This window comes from Ochlerotatus camptorhynchus, unplaced genomic scaffold (genome assembly GCF_037179485.1).
Source record: "Ochlerotatus camptorhynchus isolate MF236.1 unplaced genomic scaffold, CSIRO-AGI_Acam_v1.1 ptg000250l, whole genome shotgun sequence".
In the NCBI taxonomy this organism is placed as follows: domain Eukaryota; kingdom Metazoa; phylum Arthropoda; class Insecta; order Diptera; family Culicidae; genus Ochlerotatus; species Ochlerotatus camptorhynchus.
In genome coordinates, this window is record NW_027040740.1 from 812,299 (window position 1) to 839,631 (window position 27,333).

General features: G+C 38.5%; 1 protein-coding gene across 5 annotated transcripts in view; it reads right to left on the reverse strand.

Moving 5' to 3' along the window:
• Window positions 1-27,333, reverse strand: part of LOC135704889 (GTP-binding protein REM 1) — a 104,637-nt gene that overhangs the window by 29,324 nt on the left and 47,980 nt on the right. For 4 of the 5 annotated variants that reach the window (XM_065226426.1, XM_065226427.1, XM_065226425.1 and 1 more), the window contains exons 4-5: window positions 18,659-18,800; window positions 16,955-16,987 (exon numbers count right to left, since the gene is read on the reverse strand). In XM_065226426.1, the coding sequence (XP_065082498.1) occupies window positions 16,955-16,987; window positions 18,659-18,800 (175 nt within the window). The remainder of the gene's footprint in view (window positions 1-16,954; window positions 16,988-18,658; window positions 18,801-27,333) is intronic. The other variant, XM_065226428.1, reaches the window with a different exon arrangement.

Below are 27,333 nucleotides of genomic sequence, written 5' to 3' on the forward strand. Positions count from 1 at the left end.
GTCCGTGTAAAATTTGAACTTTTATTTTTGTGGGCCAGTCTAATGGGGGATCGAACCGGTAGGAACCAGCCATGGCATGAGAACTCTCGAGGAATCTGACAAGAAGGATAACCGTAAATAGGACATCGATCATAATGAGGTGACTGCACGCACAGATCCAACCCCAATAATGTTGAAAAAAACATATTTTCAATTCTAGCTTTCCTATGAAACCATGTGTTCCTATGCAGCATTATAGAAAGTTCTGTCCAAAATGAAGTCTTACAAAAATTGCAAAAAACATGCTGTGCTGATGTGTCGAAAATAGAAATTATTTATAAAATAAGGATTATCGGATTCACAAATATTTGATGATGGTCCCACCGCTTAAGCGGTGGTTTAATGAAGTAACGCGTTTCGAATATTGCAAATGGCCGTCGCTCGTGAATAAGTGAAATTTTCGTGTCAAGTTTACTCTGTACACACCACCGAAACCAAACAACAGCAGATACAGGATCAAACGAAAATGGAGGAACAGCTGCGAACTCTCACTCATAAGAGAGGGGCAGTGAAGGGCAAGTTAACGCGTGTTAAAAGTGCCATACAACATAGTGACGATGCACCGAATACGAACAGTCGTAACTTACACTATGTTCGGTTGCATCAAAAAACAGTTGACCAGGCATACAGTGAATATAATGACTTTCAGAACCTCATTTATGCCCTGCCCCTTTCTGAAGAGCAACGAGGCGAGCATGTAGCGAAAAATAACAAATTTGAGACGATGTACAACGACTTGTCGATCCGGTTGAGTATGCTGACAGAGGAGGCTACGAAGGAAGCTGATACGAAGAAAGAAATTGTGGCTATGACCTGGGGGGGGGGACAAGCTGTCAAATCAGCCTACTGATCATTCTTGTATGAAACTTGTTCCAAACGTTAACAAACGCTGTTGGTTTCTTATGGCTTGTTTACGTTTGGAACCAGTTATGCGAGGTAGGTGACGATTGTTCGTATTTGACAGCCACCTCCCCCCCTTGGCTATGACACCCGCTTCGATGACATTTGGATCAGCTTTGCCATTCCTACCTCCACTTCAAGCGCCGCTACCGACCTTTGATGGGTTTGATACACGCATGAGGAATGGGCCATAAAGCTTTACCATCTCCGTAATTCACTCGTTGGTCCAGTAGCAGGAATCATAGACCAGGACATCGTTAACAATAACAACTACGATGCTGCCTGGCGATTCCTCACGGAGAGATTCGAAGACAAGAGACTTATCATAGATAAGCACACTAGAAGCGCGCAATAAGGGGTCCATTAATTATGTCACGCAAATTTGGCCCATTTTCAAAGCCTCACCTCCCCCTTTTGTCACATTTTTTGTATGAACCTTATTTTTTTTTGTATGGCTCGTCACAGTTTTCACTCCCCCCCTCCCCCCCTAAATGTGTGACATAATTAATGGACAACCCCTAACCTTTAACTCCAACGCAGGTAACGGCTGTAATTAAATTAATTCCATTAACTACTTCATTAATTACATTAATTACACAATGTAGAACATTAACTTATTTTAAACTCCATTAATTACAGTTGAAATTTTGTTTTTAAAGTACATTAATTACATTTTCAATACTTTTAACTACATTAATTACGGATGGATAATTTTAATTACCGTCAGTACTACTTCAAAACGCATTGATTACTTTAAGTACTTTTGATTGAATTTTAACTTCAACGCACCGGTTCTTTGTATTGCATGCCGAGTGTTTGTTCAATTTGCCGAATATCGTAAAGCACAACTCCGTAAACCTCCGAAAATTGCTGGACGTGTGCAACAAGAACATCGAAGCACTGAAGAACTTGAACCTTCAGCTGGAAGGGCTCGGAGAGCAAATGGTGGTGAACATGATTTCGTAGCGAAAGGATAAAGTTACGAGAGTAGCCTGGGAGACTCGTCAGAAACCGGGAATTCTGCCCAGTTATATCATAGAGGTAACTCTAAGACCACTGGGTCCCGAAGAAAATCATTATTATTTTTGGCTCACTCAGTACCAGAACAACGGTCCCAAGCAGTCCCAAGCTATTTCACTCACCCCTGCATGTTCTGCATGAATCCACACACCCCTGATGTTATCTGTCAAACTTTCATAGCGAATCAAAACAAACATAGTGTAGTAATAGAATTTCAACTAGAATAGGGTACGTTAATCGTTTGCTTGGGACCAATAGGCTACTAAAGTGGTGAGCCAATTTAAAATCGTTAGTTTCGTATTGATTGTTGGTTATATGGCGACGATGACGTTCCTGCAAGAGCAGTGCAGAATTATTGAAAAAAAAAAAAAATGAAACGAACAATAAATTGGAAAGTGTGAAGCCGAAACCGGTGATGAAGGCCCACACGCTAGTGAATATAAATGAACAGAAGAATGAAACAAAAAATGAACTAAAGTGTGCTGTATGCAAAAATAACCACGAACTGTGGAAATCCGAGAACTTTAAGAAGATGAATGTGAGTGATAAATACAATATGCTGAAAAAGTCGGGATGGTGCTTCAACTGCTTGCAGAAAGGCCACCGAACTAACGGAAGTACTTCGACGCATAACTTCCGTGAGCTTGAGCTTGAGCTTGATTGACCGCCCACGGTTGCTACTCTGTTACTGCCAGATCAGCTGTAATTACACAGAGAACCAATAGACGATGCTTGGGACTAGCAATCATCCTCAATGTGTAAAAACTGGTGATCTTAAATTAGGCAATACCAGCGCCGGCCGCACCCGAACACAGGTCAAGAAAGGAATGGGAAGGATTGTGTTGACATGACACTCGCTTTGATGGAAGCCGAGAACACCTCTGCACTTCCACGAGGAATCACTGGGATGTTGGATAAGAGGGTTGGGTTTGCAGCAGGGTTCGTTTTGGTAAACGATAAGCTGAATTGATGTCCTAACCATCATATAACGCGAAGGAGCTTGGGACTAAACCCACGGTCTTCTGCTCAGTAAGCAAAAACGTTTGCCACTAGGCAGACGAGCACCTTTTTAATCACCGAGTTGCTGTTATTACCATGTAGTCATATTAACAAATAAAACGATTGCCGAATCTTGAATGTGGATGGGCCTGAGATTAGACTCATGATGTTCTGCTCAGTAAGCAAAAACGGTTGCTCTAAGGCCACCGAGCCCCTCATATCACATAATACCGTTGCTCAAATTTGTGTATCGATTCAAACCCGGAACCAACGACAACAACGAGTTTCGCAAAATACACGATTCACAAGCGATTTTACCATAAATCTCTTTGATATGTAAGGACCTGGGACCGCGTTTTTCTGCTCAGTAAGCAGGCCACTGTAACCGACGATCTTTCAAATCCGAAAACTAAAAACTACGAAAAAGTACTTAGGCCTTCATTAAGTTCCACTTTCACGCGACGTTCAATGACAGGGTCCTATCCAGGATTACATCTGAAAAATCCAAATCTGGCCAACGCCCACCCTAAACCTAAACCTGTTCTAATCCACCTGAAATGACTAACGAATGGAAGACTTTGACTACCCAGCCATGCAATAGACTCATTCCGTGCCTTATGGCAACTTGATGATTCTATTGCGCTCATCTTTTGGCACCACCCAGGGAAGACTTGGTCCTGTACCCAATGCTTAACTTATCTCCATTCCACTCAGCTACTCGCAATTTCTTGTGATATAGTGGGCGGAATATTATTATATGAGACAATTCAATGCAGACGTCTTTCCAAATTTGGCAGATCGACAGGTAATCGGTGAGTTACCACGATAGTTGCTATTCAACAACTCGACAACGTCCCATCGTCAACGCCTGCTATGAGAATTTCCCATTGCAGACGCCAACGAAATGACGTCATCGAGCTATCGATCAACTACCCTGGTTATCGCCTGGTACCTTATAGCACGATGCTAGGAGGCGAACCGGAAGAATCGATGAGCTACCTCTCCCCCGTCTTCGACGCATAACTTCCGTGAGTGTGATAAACGCCACCATACCTCACTCCATACAAGTGAAGGTTCCAGCTCCAAGTCAGCAGATTTGATCGCAGCCACACAGAGTACAGCGTTTGCAGAATAAAGTAATGCGTTTGATTTTAAGATATAACAGATTCACTTCCTCAACTTTTATGCTGGACGCTTTGCAATGGCTGTCAGTGAAGCAAAGAATTGTGTTTTTGACTATGGTGTTCATTTTTAAAGTAGTTAACGGTTTGCTGCCTCGATATTTGCATAGAGGTAACTCTAAGACCACTGGGTCCCGAAGAAAATCATTATTATTTTTGGCTCACTCAGTACCAGAACAACGGTCCCAAGCAGTCCCAAGCTATTTCACTCACCCCTGCATGTTCTGCATGAATCCACACACCCCTGATGTTGTCTGTCAAACTTTCATAGCGAATCAAAACAAACATAGTGTAGTAATAGAATTTCAACTAGAATAGGGTACGTTAATCGTTTGCTTGGGACCAATAGGCTACTAAAGTGGTGAGCCAATTTAAAATCGTTAGTTTCGTATTGATTGTTGATATTTGTGTGATCGGATTGAAAGAGAAAGTGATTTTCATAGATATAACACTAGAAACAACAATCAATACGAAACTAACGATTTTAAATTGGCTCACCACTTTAGTAGCCTATTGGTCCCAAGCAAACGATTAACGTACCCTATTCTAGTTGAAATTCTATTACTACACTATGTTTGTTTTGATTCGCTATGAAAGTTTGACAGATAACATCAGGGGTGTGTGGATTCATGCAGAACATGCAGGGGTGAGTGAAATAGCTTGGGACTGCTTGGGACCGTTGTTCTGGTACTGAGTGAGCCAAAAATAATAATGATTTTCTTCGGGACCCAGTGGTCTTAGAGTTACCTCTATGCTAGAAACGCGGGTGAAGTAAGAACACCACATCTTTTGAATAATGCTTCACAAAATTCATTATTTTTCAAAGGTATAAATGTTTTCAATTCGATGCCTAGACATCAAGCGTGCAACTACACTTACAGAATTTAAGAGACGCTGCATTTCACATGTTTATTGAGCTGATAAATTTTTATGAATGGATAAATCATGTATCTTGATAAAGTTATCCCTAACGGATTATTTTGTATGGAGACTGTCATAAAGAGATTTTAGTAATTTGTATAGCATATACAAAAAACTACATTGTTTGCCTCGATGGTTATGATGGATTTTTAGTTTTTTGATTTTGTAGTAGTAATAGTAAAAATAGCTTTGAGTAGTCTACAATGGTTTCAGCCACGCGCGCGGAATACAGGCACCGACAAACCGACATGAAACTAAAACTTAACTTTTGATCGATAATCCATAATGGCGGATTCAAATGTGCAGCGATCCCATCTGTCAAAACCATAGAAATTTGTTATCTAGATAAAAATAATTTGCCCGTAATAGATTAGACACGAACCAACTCGTACATTTAGTATGTGTGTTCGTGGCTAGGATACACATTTTTCGCGAACACGACGGCAGATGTCAGTTTTGTGCTTTGATTAGAAATTTGATGATACTTTGTATGATCATTCATGTCGGTTTGTCGGTGACAATAGTAGGATTCTGTAATGATGATTTTCTCTCTTAACATCTTCCCGGTGTTGAAGTGCTGAAGTGCGCTTGCATCCTGGGTACTGTGCGCACCTGCAATCACGTCGTCCATGTAGGCACTCTTCTTGATTACATTCGATGCTTGAGGAAATTCGTGCTGGTGATTTTCCGAAGTCTGCCATAGTGGCTTGAAAAGGAGATGATAATGATGATGATGATGGTCCCACCTCTTACCCCTACAAAGGTTTGAGCTGGACGAGTTATCTTTAAGATAATTAAATATAAACATTTTAACCAGGTTTGCAAACAAAATCGAGCTGGTTACAATTACAGATATAAATGTCCTGTTAAATATGCTATAGGCATCAACCAAAAACAATCAAAGGTGTAACTAGTTATCAAAAGTTCAAGTGTAGTCCTCGACAATACTTCCATTTACACGTGACCTGGGATTTACACGTTTAAGCTTCCGCAGTGCCAGGACTCCAAGGAAACGACTTCCAGCCAACCCTTAACTAATTCAAGGCTTTTGCCACAATTTACACGTATTAGTCATTTATACCTGTATCACCGACCAACCGACATGAATGATCATACAAATTACACAGAAATTTCTGCTCAAAGCACAAAACTGACATCTGCCGCCGTGTTCGCGGAACATATTTATCCTAGCCACGAACACGCGTACAACATTTATGAGTTGGTTCGTGTCTAATCTATTTCGGACAAATTATTTTTATCTAGATAAAACATTTCTATGGTTTTGACAGATGGGATCGCTGCACATTTGATTCTCGATCAAGAGTTAAGTTTAAGTTTCATGTCGGTTTGTCGGTGCACTGTATACCATGAAAAAGCATCCTGCTGGGCTGGTGAGTTTTTGCCGTTTCCAAGAAAGGAGTTACTATAAAAATACAAAATGCCTGCTGATATTTCCCTGATACTTTACAAAAGCATACAAGCAAGCGCAATCATCATGCAAACATATCTAGAATTTGCTGTACTTCATATTTCACAAATTTGCTTTCGAGTGCTTTGACGTCGTGGTCATCCTCTCCCGCAATGTTTACCTTTTTCCCTCTACCAACACATACGTGAGGGCTAGATCTTCACACCTTGTATAGACCAGGTTGGGTCCGGACCCAACATAGAATGAAGGACATAGAGTGAGTGTATAAGTATCGGCAATTCATACTGCTGTTCATTAAGAATGAGCAAGGCCGACTGTGGCTATTAAAATGCTACTGAAATTATTTACTATATTTTTCTATTTATTTAAGTGTTACACAGTAAGTTATTGTTTATTTATCTTATGTTTTTGTTCTAAAGTTATGATTATAAAACTAAATTTATTAAAACCAGATTAAAAAAGATTGTCAGAATAGATTAAAAATACCACTCCAATGAAACGGTCAAATTAAAATTATCAGAACACAACTTGTTAAACATAAGGTACACTTCCCATACAGACACACAAACAGGAATAAATGGAATGTATGACGGGTGGAAACTGGGAGTATGGTCAAATAGGAGAAAATCGAGGTTACTACTGGGTCAGATCCAATAGGTAAGCTCTTTTCCACTTCAGCTCTTCTCGTAGGAGGTTTGGAGCATAGTTTGAAGATAAGAGTCGAAGTTTAAAGATAATTTAAGTCGAAGTGACTATCCAGTTGAACTATTTACTTAGGCAATGAAGTGGAAAAAAAAAACTCTGCAACGCTTATAATCAAAAGAATCAGGTAACATACCTAACCCAACTTCCCAGTGGTTTCCCTATAATAAGACCACCCATGGTCCTTAGTTAAAGTCTCAGCTGTTTAGCGTCGAGCCACCAAACGCTTTCGAGAACGTCGGTGCGGTCCCTCCCCCCAGCGAGCGTGAAGTTCCTCGCGATCACTGGCGATCGACCGAACGCTATCTAGGCCGTCAGAACGGTCAACCCTCCAAGCCAGCGTCACGAGCGAGACACGAAATCACGGTTCTGTAATTGGAAAAAGGCAGCTGGTGATACCCAGTGACCAGTGCTACTGTAGGTCTGTTCACATAGAGGAAAGTGGGGCAGTTTGTTCACCTTAAGAAAATAATCACTAATGGTACCAAATTCAGTGGAAAATTCGATTGATTTTTAACCAATAGGATAGTTTCAAGCCCAATTTAAATCATGAATACAAATTGAATATTACAAGCAGTGCTGAGATTTGTCATTGTCATTGAAAGACTTCGCGCGATATTGACAAAATTGTTTATCACGTAGTCACTGATAACATTGATCCTCAAAAAAACCATTGTCAATATCTCATTCATTTTTCGTCAATGACAAAGATTCACCTGGCAACAAAACGTTTAATTTCGTGCATTCTGTGTCACATTATTGTTATCCAAGCAGTTCAGGACTAGATGCTTGTTCACTTTAACAATTTCGTTACAAATATAGCTAGTAAAACAATGTGCACATGTTCGTCACTGATAGCATTGTCACTGACAATTGACATGGTTTGCCTTGACGATGACTGTTAGCTCATATGAGTGACCAAAGCAGAATCTTGAATATCACCATGTATTGTCGAGATTTTGCAGCACTGAGCTTCACCTATGCAATAGAACGAGGACTGCGGCAGGCAGAAAGAAAAAAAACTCTCTTTTCCTCTCTTTGTCGTGTCTCCGTATCCGTACATAAATAAAAACTAGTAAAATCTTCACTGATCTCCACTGATCCATCACTGATTCAAGCCACCTGAAACTCGAGCGGCACTCACTCAGTGCCCGAGTTTCCTCGGTGTCGGCTTGGATTTGTGCATTTCATAGAATGAACGGATAAAGGCGTAAACGTAAAGGTCACTCTTTCGCTCTTCTCTTGAAGCGATAGGTGACTGATGAACAGACACAGTTTTGGTTTGTAGTTCTCTCCCGTGGAGATTATTGTCGGTTTCAAATCGCGGCTTCGCTCATCAATCAGCAAAATTGGTGGTTACATGAAAATCATATGTAATTTCACATGGAAATTCATCAATAATAATGTGTGAAACTTTTTGAGTGTACGATCTACCACGGTATTCGTTTCAGTGCAGAGTATACGTGACTCACATGCTATTTAAAAACTACTCAAATTTCAGTACAATCCACCCAGATCGGTCAAAACTGAACCTGCCCAAAAATGGGTAAACTGTGGTGGGAGTGACAAGTTGACAAATGAACAAAGTCGATCGGATTCATGTCAATGTTGTTCATTTGTCAACTTGTCACTCCCAACACAGTTTACCCATTTCTGAGTAGGTTCAGTTTTGACCGATTTTGGTGGATTGTACCCATAATTGGGCAGTTTTGAAATAGCGTGCTGGCATGATGATTATGTATGTTCCCGTACTTGCTTTTCTGTAATATTCTGTACAGCAAAAAGCAAAAGTATGTTGCAGTACTTGCTGCATCATTTCTAACAGCAATTTACAGAAAGCTGCAGCAACCTACAGCAAAAGCAATATGTCCTATTTTTGAGTGTTAATATTTAATAAACGTATTAATATAAAATAGGGGCTTCTTGAAATATTGTGCTGCATAAAGAGGAATACGTGTTGTTACATTCAAATAGAAACGCATGTATGAACGTTGAAAAAAATATTATATTAACATTAACAGTTGACTACTTGGGAATATTCAATAATCAGAATAAAGAGGCTGAATAAAATAGAAAAAAAAACATCACCTTATCTCGACTAATTTCAAGCTTGCGACAGTATAATATTTCCACATAGGTTTTTATTTTTGATTAATTTTGAAACCTATTGTAAAATACCTTTATTTTACACTGTGTGCTTAAATTCATACAAGAACAAAACATTAATACTGGTGGCAATTCAGGTCAGGCAATCAAAAAAGGCAATGAAAATATACGTGCCTTCCCGTGTCAGAAAAAAATGATATAAAGTCCATCGAAAACTAAATAAAATTTTCGACATTCCTAAAACGTTCTTCAGGGATCAGGGCTGGTAATGTATAAAACATTATCCAGAAAGCATTGTTACAAAACTGAGAAAAAATAAAGGGGTGAAGTCATATTGCCAAAACCGGGAAGGCACTTTATAGGGTATTTTACGTATTCTTGTCCATCTAATCATGGTTAACCCTTCTGTGGAGATTTTATCTGTGTAAAACACATTGGCTTGTTGTTGAAGACAATTTTGACGTTTATTCGGCGCACACTACAGCACTATCTAAATCAAAGAATTTCAAGTAAGAGGGCTTCAGATTAGTGAGAAAACAATGCATCCATTTAACCGAACTTTACAGTCCCACAGTTCCATGAATAGTCGTGAAAATTATTCACATTTTCGTATATTGTGTCTACAATTGTTGTGGCTGTCGGACACCAGAAATTTCCGGATGTTTTGAGGTTATGTCAGACGTGTAATTTTTCTACCACTGATAAATTTGGGATTTATGTGAAAAATCTGATATATTATTTATTTCTCAAAATTTAGGGTCTATCACAAATCTACTGCAGGTTGAAGATCTTAAATCGAACAATAAACAACTGAGGTACGACCATTTTGGTGGAATTTGGTCAGGATTAGTGGTCAGTATCGCTTTTTTCCTAAACCCATCAAATGAGGGTATTTTTTAACTCTTCATTTGTTCCAAATTTAAAATAAATTACATTTCTTTTTAACCTAGGTGCTCCAGTTACTACAGTAACTTTTTTTCCGTCGTTCTTGTTTTCTGTGTTGAGCACCAATGCTACCGACGCCAGGGAGGCCTCTCAACTTTTTGGCTCAGCTCTGGTACTATCTTCGGTCCTAAGCTTATCGATGCACCCCTCGAAACATAGGAAAATCCACGAACCCCTCATTTTATCTGTCAAATTTTAGTGTAGTAATGGAATTTATTCTAGAATGGGGTACATTTATCGATTTGCTTGGGACCAATAGGCTAGTCAAGTAGTGAGCCAATTTAAAATCATTAGTTTCGTATTGATGGTTGGTTGAATGCCCATGGCGAAATCCAAGCTACTCATCTGCAAAAATTGAGTTCGTATTAAAAAATTATCTTTTCTAAAAGTTTACTTATCGAAGTAAGCAAACTTATTGGACGGTAGCTAGAAGCTTCAGCTGGATTTTATCCGGCTTCAAAATTTGAACAACTTTTGCATTTTTTCATTTATCAGGAAAGAATGCCAAATGGAAACATCTGTTAAATAATTTTACCAAAAAAGACAAGCTACTCTGTGGGAGTTTTTTGATGAGGATATAGAAAATTCCATCATCACCTGGAGTTTTCATATTTTGAAACTTTTTAGTTATAGATCTTACTTCGTCCAAATCAGTCCCCCAGGAATCATCGAAAATATTTCCTCGAGAGAAAATATTCAGATAATCTCGAGAAACCTGATTCTCAATAGGATTAGTAACTAGGAACTCTCGAATTGCTTAGCATGTTTCTGAGCTTTTCCCAAATTTGTGATTAAAATTTTACCACCTTTTTTAGGCGCTGGAATAGGCTTTTGAGAATTTAATTTTTTTTTGTGACTTTCCAAAAGGGTTTGGAACTCGGGTCTGATTAAGAAACATTATTTTCAAAAGTTTTGTTCCTTAATGCAGATAATCACTTTTTAATTTTTTTTTTGCAAATCCCGCCAAATAACTTTCATGGCATTATCGCGTGTTCTTTGATATTGTCTCCTACGGACATTTTTAAGGCGGATCGGTCGTCTATTATAGTTGAATCGAATTTAACCTCGAATTTTGGTATTGAGGCAGCTCTTGCTTCAACTATAGAAGCAGTCAGAGATTAAAGAACATAAATGACATCATCTTTGGTTTGCAAAGGAATGTTTGGATCGAAGCTATATTCCATAAATGTTCGATATTGCTCCCAATCAGCTCTATGTTAATTGAAAGTAGAGCTGTTGGAATTAGAAATTATTTCTTGGGATATTTCAAAAGTTACTGGAAGGTGATCAGAACCGAAGTCGACATGGGTAACCAACTGACATGCATCAGTTAAGACCAAATCAATAGTTGAGGGATTTCTTGCTGAAGAAAAGCATGTTGGGCTAATTGGATATTGAATAGTGTAATAACCTGCAGACCAATCATCAAACAGGATATTACCATAGAGGTAACTCTAAGACCAGAAGGTCCCGAAGAAACGAGCTCAACTTTTTGGCTCAGCTCTGGTACTATCTTCGGTACTAAGCTAATCGATTCACCCCTCGAAACATAATAAAAAACAATCACCCCTCATTTTATATGTCAAACATTCAAAGCGAATCAAAACAAACATTGCGTAGTACTAGAATTTCGACTAGAATGGGGTACGTTAATCGTTTGCTTGGGACCAATAGGCTGCTAGTCAACTAGTGAGCCAATTTTAAATCGTTAGTTTCGTATTGATTGTTGATATTACCATTGGAATTGCTTTGAGCATTATTCCATGAGCGGAGTTTTGAATTAAATTCACCAATAATGTTGAATTTAGACCTATGACGGGTAAGTTTCTGAAGGTCACCCAATTCTTTTGCTGGCCTACGCATTGGAATGGCAAATAGGCAGCTACACGGACAGAAAATTGTTTGCATTGAACCAAAAAAAAACTTTATTTGTATTTAAACAAACAATTCCGGTTGAAATTATATTGCATTTTGTTGTTTCAATAAAACTTATTCAAATAAATTCAAAATAGGATTCTTTTTGTTTTAATAAGCCACTCTTCAACTGCAACTATTGTTAAAATAACAATATTCTTTTATTAAGCCAACAATAGTTAATTTTAATTTTGCATTTATTTGTTGTGACCGTTCCTCGGGCCATGACTGCAAAAATAACTACCAACCATTCCCTCGTTCCCGGACAAAAATGTAAACAATAACACAAAACTGTTCTCGTTTGATTCAGTTTTTTCCGCGTTCGACGTAAATATTGTTTTTAAATTTCGGGAAATCTTGAGACTTGAGGTAAATATAAACAGTTTTTCTTTATTTTTTTCGTTGATTTTTTTTCCGTCGATCTTGTTTTCCGTACTGAGTACCAATGCTCCCGACGCCAGGAGGCAGCTCCCACACCTAGACCCTACCTATCGACCCATCAACTCATGAACCGGAGAGATTTTATGCCTCAGAAAGGTTTTTTTTTTAATTCAATTGCAATTCTGTTTGTTACTAAAAGAAAACAAAACATTATTGAATCAATAAACATATTTTTATTTCTACTGTGTATATTTTCAGGCTTAATAAAATAAATATGATTGAATCAACAAGAAATCTCTTTTAAAAACAAACATATTTTTTTGTTGACCCAACTACCAAATTTGACAGCCAGTCAAAACCATGAAAGCTCTTGTAAATTCGAAAAGATTTTCTTTTTGATTTAACAATCCATGGGTTTTTAGAAACAAAGATGCTGGATTGTTGAAATAATAATGATTTCTTTTTACAGCCAAAACAAAATGAAATACTTATTAATTTTACGTCAAATATTATTACGTTTAAAATATTTTTTTCTTACGTTTATAAGTTTTCCAAATTTTGTTTCAACAGAAACTCATAAAGCTTCAAAAACTTTGGTTTCAAATGAAGAAAGAATGTTATGCTTGATTCGTCTATGAACAATGATGCCAACGCCACCATCAAGACGATCATTTCTATAAATGAAATAATTTGCGTCCCTTTTAACCTTATGGTTATGTTTCGAGAACGTTTCTGTTATAACGGAAATATGCACGTTGTGATTTCTCAAAAAGTTAAATAGCTCGTCTTCATTATTTTTAAGAGATCGAGCATTCCAATTTAAAATACTTAACGATTTAAAACCAATTCTGAATTTCAGAGACATGACAATATTGTTTGCAAATTTTACTCCAGTTTGAATAGCATCAAACATAGAGTTAGTGTTTAGCGTATCATTAATCATGTCAATAAGATTTCTGTAAAAATTCCGTTTTGGGAGCAGTAATGGTTCCTAAGTCAAAATTTTCGAAATTTCCGTTAGAATTTTGTTGGCTTGTAGGGAAAATGGATGTAATGTCGGCCTAAATGCCCCTAATTTGAGCCCATACATAAATTCAGCAATCGGCTAAATTTTCTATAGCGACCAAAAATATCCATTAGTACCGTCCCAATGACGCGTTCATCTTGATAAAACTGATAAATAGCAGATTTTTAACGATGGGCCCAATCTTAGATCCATAGGCCAACATTAGAGCCATTTCCCCTATTTTGATTTCTACCCACTGCAATAGCAGCATAGGTAGCTCCATTTACTCGCTGAATATTGTTAGCAGCGAGGGGAGCAGGTGTAGATGAAGAATTTGAAGCAGGGGTGATATTTGAAGGAATGTAGAATTTCTCGCTTAGAACGAGATTGTAGGATCGCTTTGCGAGTCTTACATTCCCAAAAAAAAAATGGATTTGTGGTTTTCACCACAATTTGAACATTTAAATTTCTTAGGATCTTCCTTCACAGGATAGTCGTCCTTTGCGTGAGAGGAACCACCGCAATTCATGCATTTAGCTGGCATGTAGCAATTTTTGGTTCCGTGACCCGATCCCTGGCACTTACGGCACTGGGTGAGGTTTTTCTTCCAGTCTTCCTGAAGTGGTCTCACTTCATTCGGACATGGAACATAAACGCTAACTTTTCCCAAGGCCTTAAGGTTGTTTAGTTCACTAAACAAAAATCATTAGAAATCCCGTTGCGCGAATCGCCAGGACGGGATTTCATTTTCATTTTGATTACTTGGACTGGCACAACTCCAAGTTATTTTTCCAGTTCATCTTTGATCTGATCCATGGATTCACCACTGGGCAGTCCTTTCATGACAACCTTGAACACATGTTCAGTTTTGGTGTCGTAAGTAAAAATGTATGCTGCTTCTCAGTAAGATACTTGAGCAGACATTTGAATCCGTCCAAGGTTTCAGCCAATACACGGCATCGGCATTTACCCCGACGGCCAATTTGCAGTGAAAACTTAAATTTCACGAAGTTCAAAAGTTCCGTGCGAAGAGCATGGAAATCGGAAGTGGTCATCACAATAGGGGGAATCTATTCCTTCTTAGCATTAAGCCGGCATTAAGTTTACTAGTATTTTTCCTGGATGATGGATCATTCTCATCATCCGTGAGCAAATCAAATCACACTTCGCCGTAGATGGTCTGCAATACCTTCAGTTCGAAAACACGAGCATAGTTCAAGTCTCGCGGCCGTAGAGGACCACCGGTCTAATCAGCAAATTGTAGATAGTCAACTTCGTGGTGCAGCAAATTTTTATTCTATCGGAGCGTTCTCCGGAGTAGGAACGATTCCCTCCTATAATGCGTCTTTGAATTTCGACCACCTCGATTTCGTCCCCGTCAATCTGAACTCGAGTTGGGAGGTAAAAATGGTTTTTCCTAGAACCGCTTCCTCTCATGTATTTCGTCTTCGATGCTTTGATGGCAAGTCCAATCGGCCTAGCTTCAGCCTTTAGTCTACTGTACGTTTCCACCATCGTCCCAAAGTTCCGTGCCATGATGTCGATCTGCAAGACAAGACGCTGGATGAACTTCCTGAAGATCGTGTTTCTCGTGTCTATCCCAGCTCTACTTATCACGCATTAGAACGCGATGTTAAATAGCTGACATAGCAATGTTGGATAGGATGAGGAGAACAAAAAGTTCACTTTTCCCATAAAAAATCCCGTATTTCAAAGGGCCAGTATGATTTCGCAATCAAATGACCTCAAATTTTTGGAGAATGGTCAGAACCTGATAGAGTCGATTGAGTATAATATAATATAATACTCGAGTAAAATATAATATATAATAGTATGGAGGTCCAGCCTGGATTACAGCGCTGCAAACGAAGCGGAATTAATCGAAGTTGAACAGAAAATTTAGTCTTATGGCCATGTGAGTTGTGAATGCATACATACTTAATCACGGCTTCCCTGTTCGGTAATTTTTTTTACAGTTTTCGAACTAGTTTTCGAAATTACCGATTATTCAGCTATTCTCAATAGAACAACTTACTGAACTTACCGTAAAATAACAGTTTTGCAGATAATGACTATAAATTCGGCTGCCCAAGACTTGAGCCTTTCTGCCGCGATAATGAACTGGCTCTAAATTATTTAAAAAAATAGGTGGTATATTGGAATTTTTAACGAGAAATCATCAAAAATTAATAAATGTAAACAATAGAAGATGCATCGATTGAATGACCTGTATATATACACTTAGAAATTATCGCAAACTTCGGTAATTTTTACCGAAATCTGAACAGCTGAACTTTTCGGTAAAATTTATGCAATTCAATTCAATTGCTTTTCAGCTTATTTGAAACTAAATCTCCACTAAAATGACATGATTTGATCATTCAAACAAGGTTGATCATGTTATGATATTATTTTCAAATTCAATAGCCTCTCAAATGAAGGTCAAAATTTTACCGAACGTTCAGCTGTTCTGATTTCGGTAAAATTTACCGAACACGGAAACAAAATCTTAGCTTAATTGACTGATGAAAAAATATTCAAGGACAAGGTTGATACAATCTACAAATGGACATTGCCATATGGCTGATTTGCCTGGTAAAATTAGCCATGATAGCGGCCATTTGTTGATTCTATCTATCTTGTCCTTAGCGGCGCCGGTGGTGTAGTGGTAAGCGTGATTACCTCTCACCCCAGCAGGCCTGGGTTCAATCCCAGTAGGCGCCGCCGGCATGTTCTGAGGCATAACATCTCTGGGAAGGCCGTTGGTCCCCGGTTCATGAGTTGATGGGTCGATAGGTAGGGTCCAGGTGTGGGAGCTGCCTCCCTGGCGTCGGTAGCATTGGTGCTCAGCACGGTAAACAAGATCGACGAAAAAAAAAACATGGAAAAAGCAATAAGTGTTCCTTTTACCCAGAGAATGTCTGGCATATAGAAACTATGCCACGAATATAATTGCAAAATTCTATGTGTGGAAAACATAGAAACAATCATTGACTTTTTCTCAGTGTAGGAAACATAAATTTGGATTATTATTTCTAGGAGGAGCAAAAACAGATTTTAACCGTCCTAAAAATTTTCTCTAGTAAAAGCAATGGTAACGGGGCGTACAGCTATCCCATCACCTCTTCCGTTTGCACGGGCTTTGATTAGTTTGTCTTCGTTTACGGTACTCTGGTGCTCTTTTCAACGCCAATATTTTCAGTGACAGCTTGTTTGTCTTGATTCGTCCCAGTCGGTGAATATTTTGTCCTTTATTATTTAGCCTCTATAGGGAAAAAAAATGAAAACCATCTGTTCTACTTTTCAAATAAAAATCGCATTTCTTATACAAATGGATACGAACAAACATCTAAAATAATTATGAAAAAATACTAGGTACATATACACGTACTGATTTATTAATTTCCATACCTAATCTAATTCTCACATTTTGAATCCTTCTGCCTGTAAAATAAAAAGAATTAAATATGAATAATCAAGTGATTATAATGATTGTAAATCCATCGAGAGAGGAAGAAATGCGACGCTATACCCAAGGGCGTCCCTGGCTACGACTATGACTTTGCCACTTTTTCGATGAATCCTAACAGGAAGAGGAGACAATTGACTTCTTTTTTGTCTGTGACTTGTTCTTCTTCTCTCGCGGAAACGACCGTGCATAAACTAGTTCATTATGGGCAATAGACTGATGCAAAATTTGAAATTTTCGCAAACTTCAAATGGTTTGTGCCAAGTCAGTTTCTTATCAAATGAGTTAAAACTTTCGGAGGCTAATCAGGACCCGATTTGAAACCGATTAAACACTTTGGAGCGAAAATTTCAAATTTTGCATCAGTCTAATGGGCAACGCAGTCGACTGTCAAAATACAAGAAAATAGATTCCCTGTTGTAAAAATTCTTGCGTTTCTTTCTATACGTTCGCCCGACCAATCAGGTGCGCGTTTGACAGATAAAAGTCCCCCTATTGTCTCCTCTTCCTCTTAGGGTGAATCATAAATATTGCCTTCAACCCCATTTGTTTTGTGAGAATCGTAGACGTCTCTAAATTCCGACAAAAAGTGAAGGTGAATTATATGATGAATAGATTATACCATTATTTCATGAACCCACCGCTAATAATTCTGCATGTTAGATAAGTTTATCAGTGGCCTGTTTAGTCTTATAATGCACTGAAAAGTAATGAATACTGATACAAAAATGAGTGAGTAAGGAATTGTGTTTACACTGCTGCTAAGAGAATACAGTCTGGTGATCTAATTTAGATGACATAATCTAAATATACCGTCTGGTGGTTATTTTGGACACATTTAAATTCGTTGAACAAAATTAAGTACTGCAATATACTCTATCATATAAAATCGTTAGCAAATATCATTGTTGAAACTTGTAGAAACATTCGCAAGCTCCTTTCGGGAGTCGATAAACATTCGCAATACCGGATAGTGCAGGATATTCCATGTGAACATGGTTTATAGCAATGGTATGGCCATAGAGTAAATGTTTCTCCATATCAAATCTTCGCCATACCGAAAATTCATGATTTTTAAAATGTTCTGTCAAACCAGTAATCTGACTGACCTGACTTTGAGTTTTGTACAGGTTGTTTTTGGATGAAGTCCATTTAATTATCAACACATGAAAATTCAACGCGTGTCCAAAGCAGCCCCTCTGTTAACATTTTCGACTGCGGCTTAATGGCTATAAGGCGAACTTTTTCTACAGTCACTCTAGTCAATCATATGCTTCTCATTACACACCATAATGGCATACCTATTGGATGTACACCACATCCTATTGTTATCTACTTTATTTATTTTATACGTACATCTTAAAGTTTGCTTTCATCAAAAAAAGTCTCAAAAGAAGCCCTGTCCGACGGTACAAGCCTAAAAAATTCCTTCTTATTTAAATTAAGACGTATCGCCATCTGAGCGGTGTTTTTGAAATAAGGATGCATTAATGCTATCCTACGTTGAAATTATAACTAAATTATTATATTAATTTATTTCGTGGAAACAGTGTACAAATCGCCGGAATCGGGAATGAATCAGAGGTTACTGTCGACATCATTAGTGTGTTATCACATGTAGAATATACAAAACAAAATATAGTTACCATTATTCTGCGTCGCTCTCCTTTGCGAGCCACGGCGTTTTTGGGGTGGTGGGGTTTCGGAATCATTTAACCTAGGTTCGCTTGTGCAGTGTCCCTTCGAGTCTTGAAGGGTGGTAGAAGGTGGTTGTGGTTTCCGACGCACCTGTAAAACAATGAGTAATAATAAAATATTAGCAGAACCTAGACAGTACGGTTATACCTGCTCATCGTTCACAACGTTAACGCTTGATTTGAGTTGAATCAGATGGCATTTAACCGACAGAGAGTGATGGCGGTAGTGATTTATGAATGTGTTCAATGTGTTCAATAAAGAAATATATTTTAGTGTAATGTATGTATGCTTATTAGACTGATGCAAAATTTTAAATGTTCGTTCCACGGTGCTCAAACGGTTCCAAATTTCGTCCTGATTCGCCTCCCAAAATTTGATCTCATTTAATAATTACTAAGGGAAAACAAATAAGTTCGTTCATATCTATCTCAAAATTTACCATTTAGGGAAGAGCGCTACTTCGTCGTAATCGCCCATTTCCGTTCTATCGCGCAGAAATCATCAATAATATCAATGATTTCACCATGCCCAAAACAATAATACGTTTGTTTCGATCCGTTAGTTCATAAGCCACAACATGAAGCCTATTACAGCGCATTGTATGAATATTTACACTCGTTGTTCTCAAAACAATAGAAGCGCTTCTAGCGAATCCACTTTTTCTACCATCATCCGCAGGACGAAGAAAATCTAATGGCGTTTCAATGCGTTAGGACGGAATTGAAACTCGTAGGACGAATTTAGAATCAAGAAGCAGTGTTAGATTTTTAATAATATCTCCACATTGTTTGACTCTTTATCAAATCCAACGGTACGTATGGAAAGGTGAATAAATTTAGAAGTTATCTTTAATGAAAACAATCCATGTTTTTTTCAAACCCTTTCAAAAAAGAGAGGTAAAGTGCGGGATGTGCTTAGTAGGACGGAAATTAGATCCAAAACCCTATCTCTGCTTTTAAAATTGATGACTATGCTACAACTTTGTTAAACAATTTTTAGATCGAATGTGAGGAACACAAGTTATTAATTATGATCACTGATGTCTTATGATTATACTCAATCAACTGTTAAGCAGGCAACATTGGTGTTTCTAGCGCCTAGAATGGAGCACAAAAATCATGGCTACTATGTCACACTGCACAATACAGTGTTGCCTGATCATGACATAATCAATTTCTTAAACACATAATAACAGTTTATTTAATTTGACGTTTGGCTGAATCTTCTGCAAAGCTGTTGCTGATTAAATTTCCTATAAGAATTGCTATAGAACTTTTTAACAGTGCACTATCGCAAAAGTTTTTTTTTTTCTTTATTAGAGAGATTTTTAGCCATAGGCTAGTTCATCTCTTATACTATCGCAAAAGGCTAGACGACATTGAACACAAAGTTTGGTTTTCCCATAGTAATTTCCATATAAACTTCAAATGGTTTGTGCCAAGTCAGTTTCTTACCAAATGAGCTTAAACTTTGGAACGTTAATAAGGACCCGATTTGAAACCGATTAAGCACTGGAGCGAAAATTTCAAATTTGGCATCAGTCTAATGCTTATACACCCAATCGATAAATGCATATTCGCATGATAAGAATACATAATTTGCAATGTTTCACAGCATGAACAGATTCTGTAATGTGGTCATCGGAAGGTTTAGTGAATAATTTTGTAATTTTAATGATAGTTATATTTTCGAGTTAAGTTCGATTCTACAAATGCATTGTAACCAGTTGGTTACAATTCGTGGATTTTCGTCTGTATGGGTTGTTGTTGTTTGGAAAATTCGCGTATTTTAATATCAAAGACAGAAGGCAACACACAGCAGCGAGAGGGTTAGTACCGCTGCAAAAACATTCGAACGATACTAAAGGGAGGAAAATCGTAGTCTTAAGCTAACATTGGAGAAGTAATCAGGCGTCCGTGTAGACCAGTTGAGTGTGATGTGCAGTGCAAATAGAATACAATCTCCCCACCTTTTTGGGGTATGGGATGGAAAGCCTGTTCAGGACCTTGTACTTCGTACCGTTAATAAAACGGTCTCACACGGGTCGTCTCGGAAGTCAAGATGGCTTCCGAGTCTAATAGTAAATGATCCTCGATCGTCCGGACGATCGGACGATTCCCTCAGGCCGGTGGCCTTAATTGTCAAGAAAGGTCCCGTCTCGGCTCGACCAGGGTGGCCATGCCACGGTCAGCCGATGTTGTCAACGACGGAAGACGCCTGCCAGCCAAATGAGCCAGCAACGCCTGGTGAGCCGTATGTGGCTGATATTTTGCCACCATATCTGCCATTCTTCCAAAGCAGCAACAACATTGTTTGCAGCTCGCACCGTAAGTTTCCGGCCACAGGGTAGTGCAGGAGCACCCGTGTGGGCCAACGCCAGCGTCGTGACGCCGAAGGAGATTCTGCTGCAACAGTGAGTACCGTAATAGCTTCATAAAGTCTCGCTTACACGCCACACAAATATGTGAAAACCCACACCCACACGCCACAGAAAAAGGGCAATAAATGTTTCAATAAATGTGAATGTTCCTGTGTTTTCATACTTTTCCCGCGTAGCCCCTCCGAATACCCAGTAGCATGCCGGCCCTGCGACACAGTTGCGACACAGTTCAGGGGTCTCATGCTACTGAGCTAGTTACCTGGGAGTGTTCCCAAGCAACCAAAAGTTCGGCATTCAACGATTAAAATCACTTCCAAGTTCCGTAAAGTTCAAATAAAGTTCCGACCGAACCTTCAAGTTCCATAAAGTTCAAATAAAGTTCCGACAGAACTTTCAAGTTTCATAAAGTTCAAATAAAGTTCCGACAGAACTTTCAAGTTCCATAAAGTTCCAATAAAGTTCCGACAGAACTTTCAAGCCACATGAAGCAATCCGCACAAGTCTTTATTAGTAACCAAATTTAATGTACGTAAATATGAAATGATCAGTGGCCTGAATAAATCATAATTCTTATATTTATGCAGTGCATCAACATTCTATCCAAACATAAAAAAATTAAAATTAAAAAGTTATTTCCTGGATTCGAACCCGTGTATTCGGGCATGCGATCTACGAAGGCTAACCACTGCGCCACAAATGCGTTGGAATACCATGCGGACAAACACCAATTTAAAATTCATCAAGGTGTTGTGTTTCGTATTCAAGTCAGTCAGCTGGCACTGAAAACTCCAACAGCTCACTTTATTATATCTCAGATGACGCAGCGGTTCGTGCTGGGGCTCTCACGCCGAAGGACTGGGTTTAATTCTTCAAACAGGTCTAATTCTACTTCTAATGCTGATAATCGATACACATTAATACCTGCCTTTAAAAATAACTTTCATAAAAGTGCGAAATAAACATAGAATTGGTGTAGAGCACAAAAACTTTTTTTAATTTATTTTCTAAAAGTTCCGTTCAAGTTCCGCCAGAAGCTGCTTATAGTACGTTCAGACTACAGAGTTATAACATGTTATAACTCTCCAGTCTGTACAGCGTTTAAGAATGCTCTTCAATTATGATATCGGAACTTTCAAGTTCTTATAACGACTTAAAAATGAGGCTGCTTAGAATTTTATAGATCACCACCAACCAAGCTGCTTAAACCACAAATAGCCTTTTATCAGAACTTTTGGTTACTTGGGTTTGGTCATGTTATAGTCACAGCATTGCGGCTAGAAAACCATCCAATGAAGGTTTAATACTATAATATTCTTTCTGGAAAAAACTTGCTTCTACGCTCATGTCTATTGTAAGAAATTCCATTATTTTTGTTATAAGAAAAACAAATGCAGAGGATGACATAGATCCTTACATTTGATGTTCGTCAAGTTTGTTTTGTGTGAGGGTAAATTATAGCTTCGACAATCCCCCTTATTGTGCACCGCGAGTCAGGTGAGGTGACTCGTTGTCACAAGTGAGGTGACAAAAGTCACCACGAGTTAGGTGACTCTCCGTGCAAATCAAATAGAAATGAATAAGTCGACATTTATGAACTAAATACAGTGGTGACCCGATTTTGTCAGCCCCCGATTTTGTCTACCCCCGATTTTGTCTACCCCCGATTTTGTCAGCTTTTTGACCCGATTTTGTCAGCCTATATGATTCAATTAGTTTTGGTTGAGGTGGACTGTTTTGTACAGTCGTATTCGTATTTTATTGATTGTCTAGCTCAATAATGACATTTCTCGAGAATTAAATGTGCAGTGGTGGCAAAATCAAAGCAGGGGAAGGGGGGTTGAGGGGCTAGTTGAAAATTATGTATGTTATGCATGTGTTTTTTTCTTTCTTTTTTTTATAGTTAGGTTTAGGAAAGCTTCAAGAAGCCTAGCCTGTAGTGAAGTTGGCACGGTGTGGTATCCACTAGTTGCCTAGTACAGCTCCACTAAAACCCTTTCCTTACTCTCTCCTCTGCCTGGATCCCCCGGGACGACTGTAAAGCGACTACTTCGAGGGGTGGCTGTGCTCATGCACTTGTTGTACTCTCAGCGCTAGCTGGCGTTGCTAGATCGCTGCTCTTCTCTCCATTTAGGCTGCAGCTCTGACATAATCTGCGTGACTGCCCTGCTGACGGCATTCCAAGTGTCCTCCTCTCGACACATTTCAACGACGACATTCTCCACGTTAAGGACGGGCATCTCCGTTCGCACTGCCTCGAACCTTGGACAGTCGAAGACCACATGCTCCGGCGTTTCATCGACGTTGCCACACTCCGGACAGAGGGGTGACGCTGCGTGTCCGAACCGATGCAGGTATTTCCTGAAGCAGCCGTGGCCAGACAGGAACTGCGTTAGGTGGAAATTGACTTCTCCGTGTTTTCTGTTCACCCAGGTCGAAAGAATCGGTATTAGTCTTTGTGTCCATCTACCGTTCTCCGTCGTGTTCCACTCCTGTTGCCACTTAGCCAATGACTCCACTCTCACAACTTTTCGTACTCTTCCGACTTCTCTCCGCCTGTAGCACTCGCTGTCCTCCGCCAGGGTGATGCCGATTGGGATCATACCGGCGATAACGCATACTGCTTTCGACGAGATGGTTCTGTACGCATTCACGATTCGCATGGCCATGAGCCGGAACGTACTACTCAGTTTCCTTTGGTTCTGCTTCGTTTCTAGCGCTGGAACGCAGGCTGGACCTCCATATCTCAGTATCGATGATGACACGCTGGCCAGAAGACGCCTCTTGCTACTGCTGGGACCAGCGTTGTTTGGCATGATTCTAGCTATCGCGTTAATTTTAGTTTGAATATGTCAATTGTTATACTGACATGCAGGTTAGAAAACCTGTTTAAAAAACGTTATTGCCAAGGCAGGAACAATGTAAAAACATTTAGATATATATCATAACAATTAAGGCTGGTAAGTTACTGTAGTAGCTGGAGCACCTAGGTTAAAATGAGATGTAATTTATTTGGAATTTGGAACAAATAAAAAAAAATAAAAAAAAGGATCTCAAGCAACGTGTGTAGGTTTTCTACCCTTTTTGCAAAGAAGGGTGCGTGTAGGCGTTTTTTTTATAGTAAGCAGAAAAAGGTTCAAAAGCTTGGCCTGTAATTTTGTTTTGTTGTGCTGTTAGGAAAGAGCTTACAAAGTTTTGTTTACAGGCCCAATGCTGCCATTCAAAAGCAGTTTCTATTGTTTGAACTCCGCAAGTTAGGTTGGTCGTGAATTTGCTATGATTTCATTCGTAAACGATATCGTATCACATCGCATTGATTCAATAGTACTATTGTCATCCTTAAATTTATATACACCATCTAGGCATTTACGAAATAGAAATCGTCATCGTACGAATTATGCCAAATTTGGACTCTTGAACCAAATGATGAACACATATAATAAGCACTGCGATAACATTGACTTTACAATGACAAAAACCAAATTAAACCAATATTTTAATTCCTCGCTAGAAGTATTTTTTTTAAACAACTTAAACAACTTTAGACAACAATTGTAAAACGGTCTACACTGATTGACGACAAATAAATATATAAATAAATAAACTGTTGGTCAAGAGATCAAATTCGTTCGAGAAAAAATGATTTTTCCATGGTTAGGAATCTTAACAACCCCCCTCATCTATTGAGGAAGTCCCATTGACAATAGATGCTTTTGTGTTAAACAATTAATTGTATTGGTCTGGCAATAAAAAAAAAATGGTAGCTACAAAATATTTTATTGGATTGTAAAAATAGCTTCACCATTACTGATAGCGTGCGCCAGGCGAGTTCGAGAGAAAACGTCAACCAAACTGTTTTAAAAATGCAATTTATAACATTTTTAATTAAACACCTTGCCTGTTTCCATAGGCAATTGTCTTATTTTACAATTTTCAGCCTCAACTTATCACATAAGAAATCAGGATAATCGAAAATAAAATGTATCGAATTCGAGAAATCGATAAAAACGTACCCCGTTTTTTGCGAAAAGCTTGTTAAAAAACTGTAATTGTTTACCCTTAAGGCAAAAGTGCGTAGTTTGAGAAATAATATGATTGCCATTTCGTCGTACCAACTATGGTGCAAACCGTGAGATTCATGGCCTTTTGCAATTTCTCAAGAGAATAGCTTGTGTTTTTGTTTTCTATTTTCCCGTGAAACGTTGAAGAATAAGTTTTTAACTACCTTCAGACGATTTGTGTAATTTAAACTAAATTATTTTTATCATTTTGGCCCTGTGTGGTCTGTTGATAGTATTCCCAAATAAACAAATTCCTTACTATCTTTTCAGAATTCTGAAGAACTTTCAGAATCGAGTACAGGTCTACGAGACAGACATGGGGCCGATATCGATTAGCATCACTTCCACAAGGATCCATCCTTGGAACACGTAAGCTTGAACAACGGCAGACACGTAAGCTGCCGCCTGCCGCGAGAAGAAGTTGTAGCAGTCAGAAATTAGGAATACAAGTTTTCGTTTAAATTCTAGTTCCACCTAACCATCAGTTAAACACCGTGCAATCTTTCGTAAGAAAAATGAAAAATTGATTGTACCGTCAAGGGCGTAGCCAGGTTTCGAGCTAGGGAGGGGCGAAAAAATTACTATGGAAAATTTTACCGAATGCCATTTCACCGAACGCCATTTCCCCGAAAGCCTTTGTGTTGCTGAGTTTAGGGGAGACAGTCGCTCCCCTCCTCTGCCCCCTCTGGCTACGCCTATGTGTACCGTAACCGGGGTGAAATTGATTAAAATGTTTTTTTTCAGCTGTCGAACATTTTCGGCAAAAGATATCAAGAGAAATCTTCATAGATTTTCATCAAAGACTCTAATGATTGTTGTAATGAATTTTTCTCAAAAAATATATTTTATGATATTTTACTGCATAAATTTCAATTTTATTTTACTGGCGTTCAAAAGCTTACTATAGTATCATTCATAGGGTTGCAACGACTGATGACATTAGCTTGCAAGTGGATTTTGGACTAAACTTAGTGTCACAGAAGTATTTTAAATATTACGAAGGAAAAGTTGTCAATGCCAAAAAGGTAGAGGATTTTCGTAAAATTTGTAACGGTTATTAAAGAAATTGCCTACATTTAGGAACAACTGTTTTATATGTACTTTATACTTTCATCGCTGATTTCTCCAAAACTGTAACTCAATCACGCAAACTAACAATACCATCTGACAGCGGAGAAGTTCATCTATTTATTAGTAATATTGATTTATGTAATTGAGATGCAGTTGCCAAAAACTCATCGATGAAATTGTGAAGTGTAGTGTGCATATAATCGAGGTATACCTGCACTTAATGAAATCTATTTTGGCATTTTTAAACGTATAATGATTCTAAAATCTAATTTGGATTCAGGAAACCCACATTTATAAAGCACCTGTTCTGTAAATGCACTGGTAAGCTATTTGAAGGGTAGATTAATTTCACCCCATATCAACATTTTCGAATTAGTGATTTGTAAAATTTTCTAAAAATAAGCAAAAATCCAAAATGATAAGCAATTATGTAAAACGATAGAGTCCACAGGGGCTGTTCATAAACTACGTAGACACATCAGTGGAGACCCCCCTGGGTTGGCAAGTTTATACAGTCCACACAAATTTCCAAAAAAATGTATGGACGTCTACGCGGTGTGAGGGGGAGTCCAAATCCTCCAACATTTTAGGGGAACTTTATGTTAATTTATCTAGTATAAGTATACTGTCACTGGGGTTAATATTTTACCTGTTTACCAGAACATGAATAAAATAAAACAAAAACGACCTACGTAGTGTATGAACAGCCCCATAACTACACTATTTTAATAATAGTTATCAATTTGCCCCCGGTTTACGGTATCAAAAACTGTTCTAGATAATTTCAATATAGGGTAGAGCGCTACTGCGTCGTAATCACCCATTTCCGTTCTATCGAGCACAAAACATCAATAATACCAATGATTTCACCATGCACAAATCAATAATTCTTTTGTTCCAATGCGTTAGTTCATTAGTTACAACACAAAGCCTATAAGAGCGCATCGTATGAATATTTACACCTATTGTTCTCAAAACAAAAGAAGCATTCCTAGCAAATCAAATTTGCTGCCTTCATCCGTAGGACGAAGAAAATCCAATGGCGTTTCAATGCGTTTGGACGGAATTGAAACTCGTAGGATGAATTAGGAATCAAGAAGCAGGGTTAGATTTT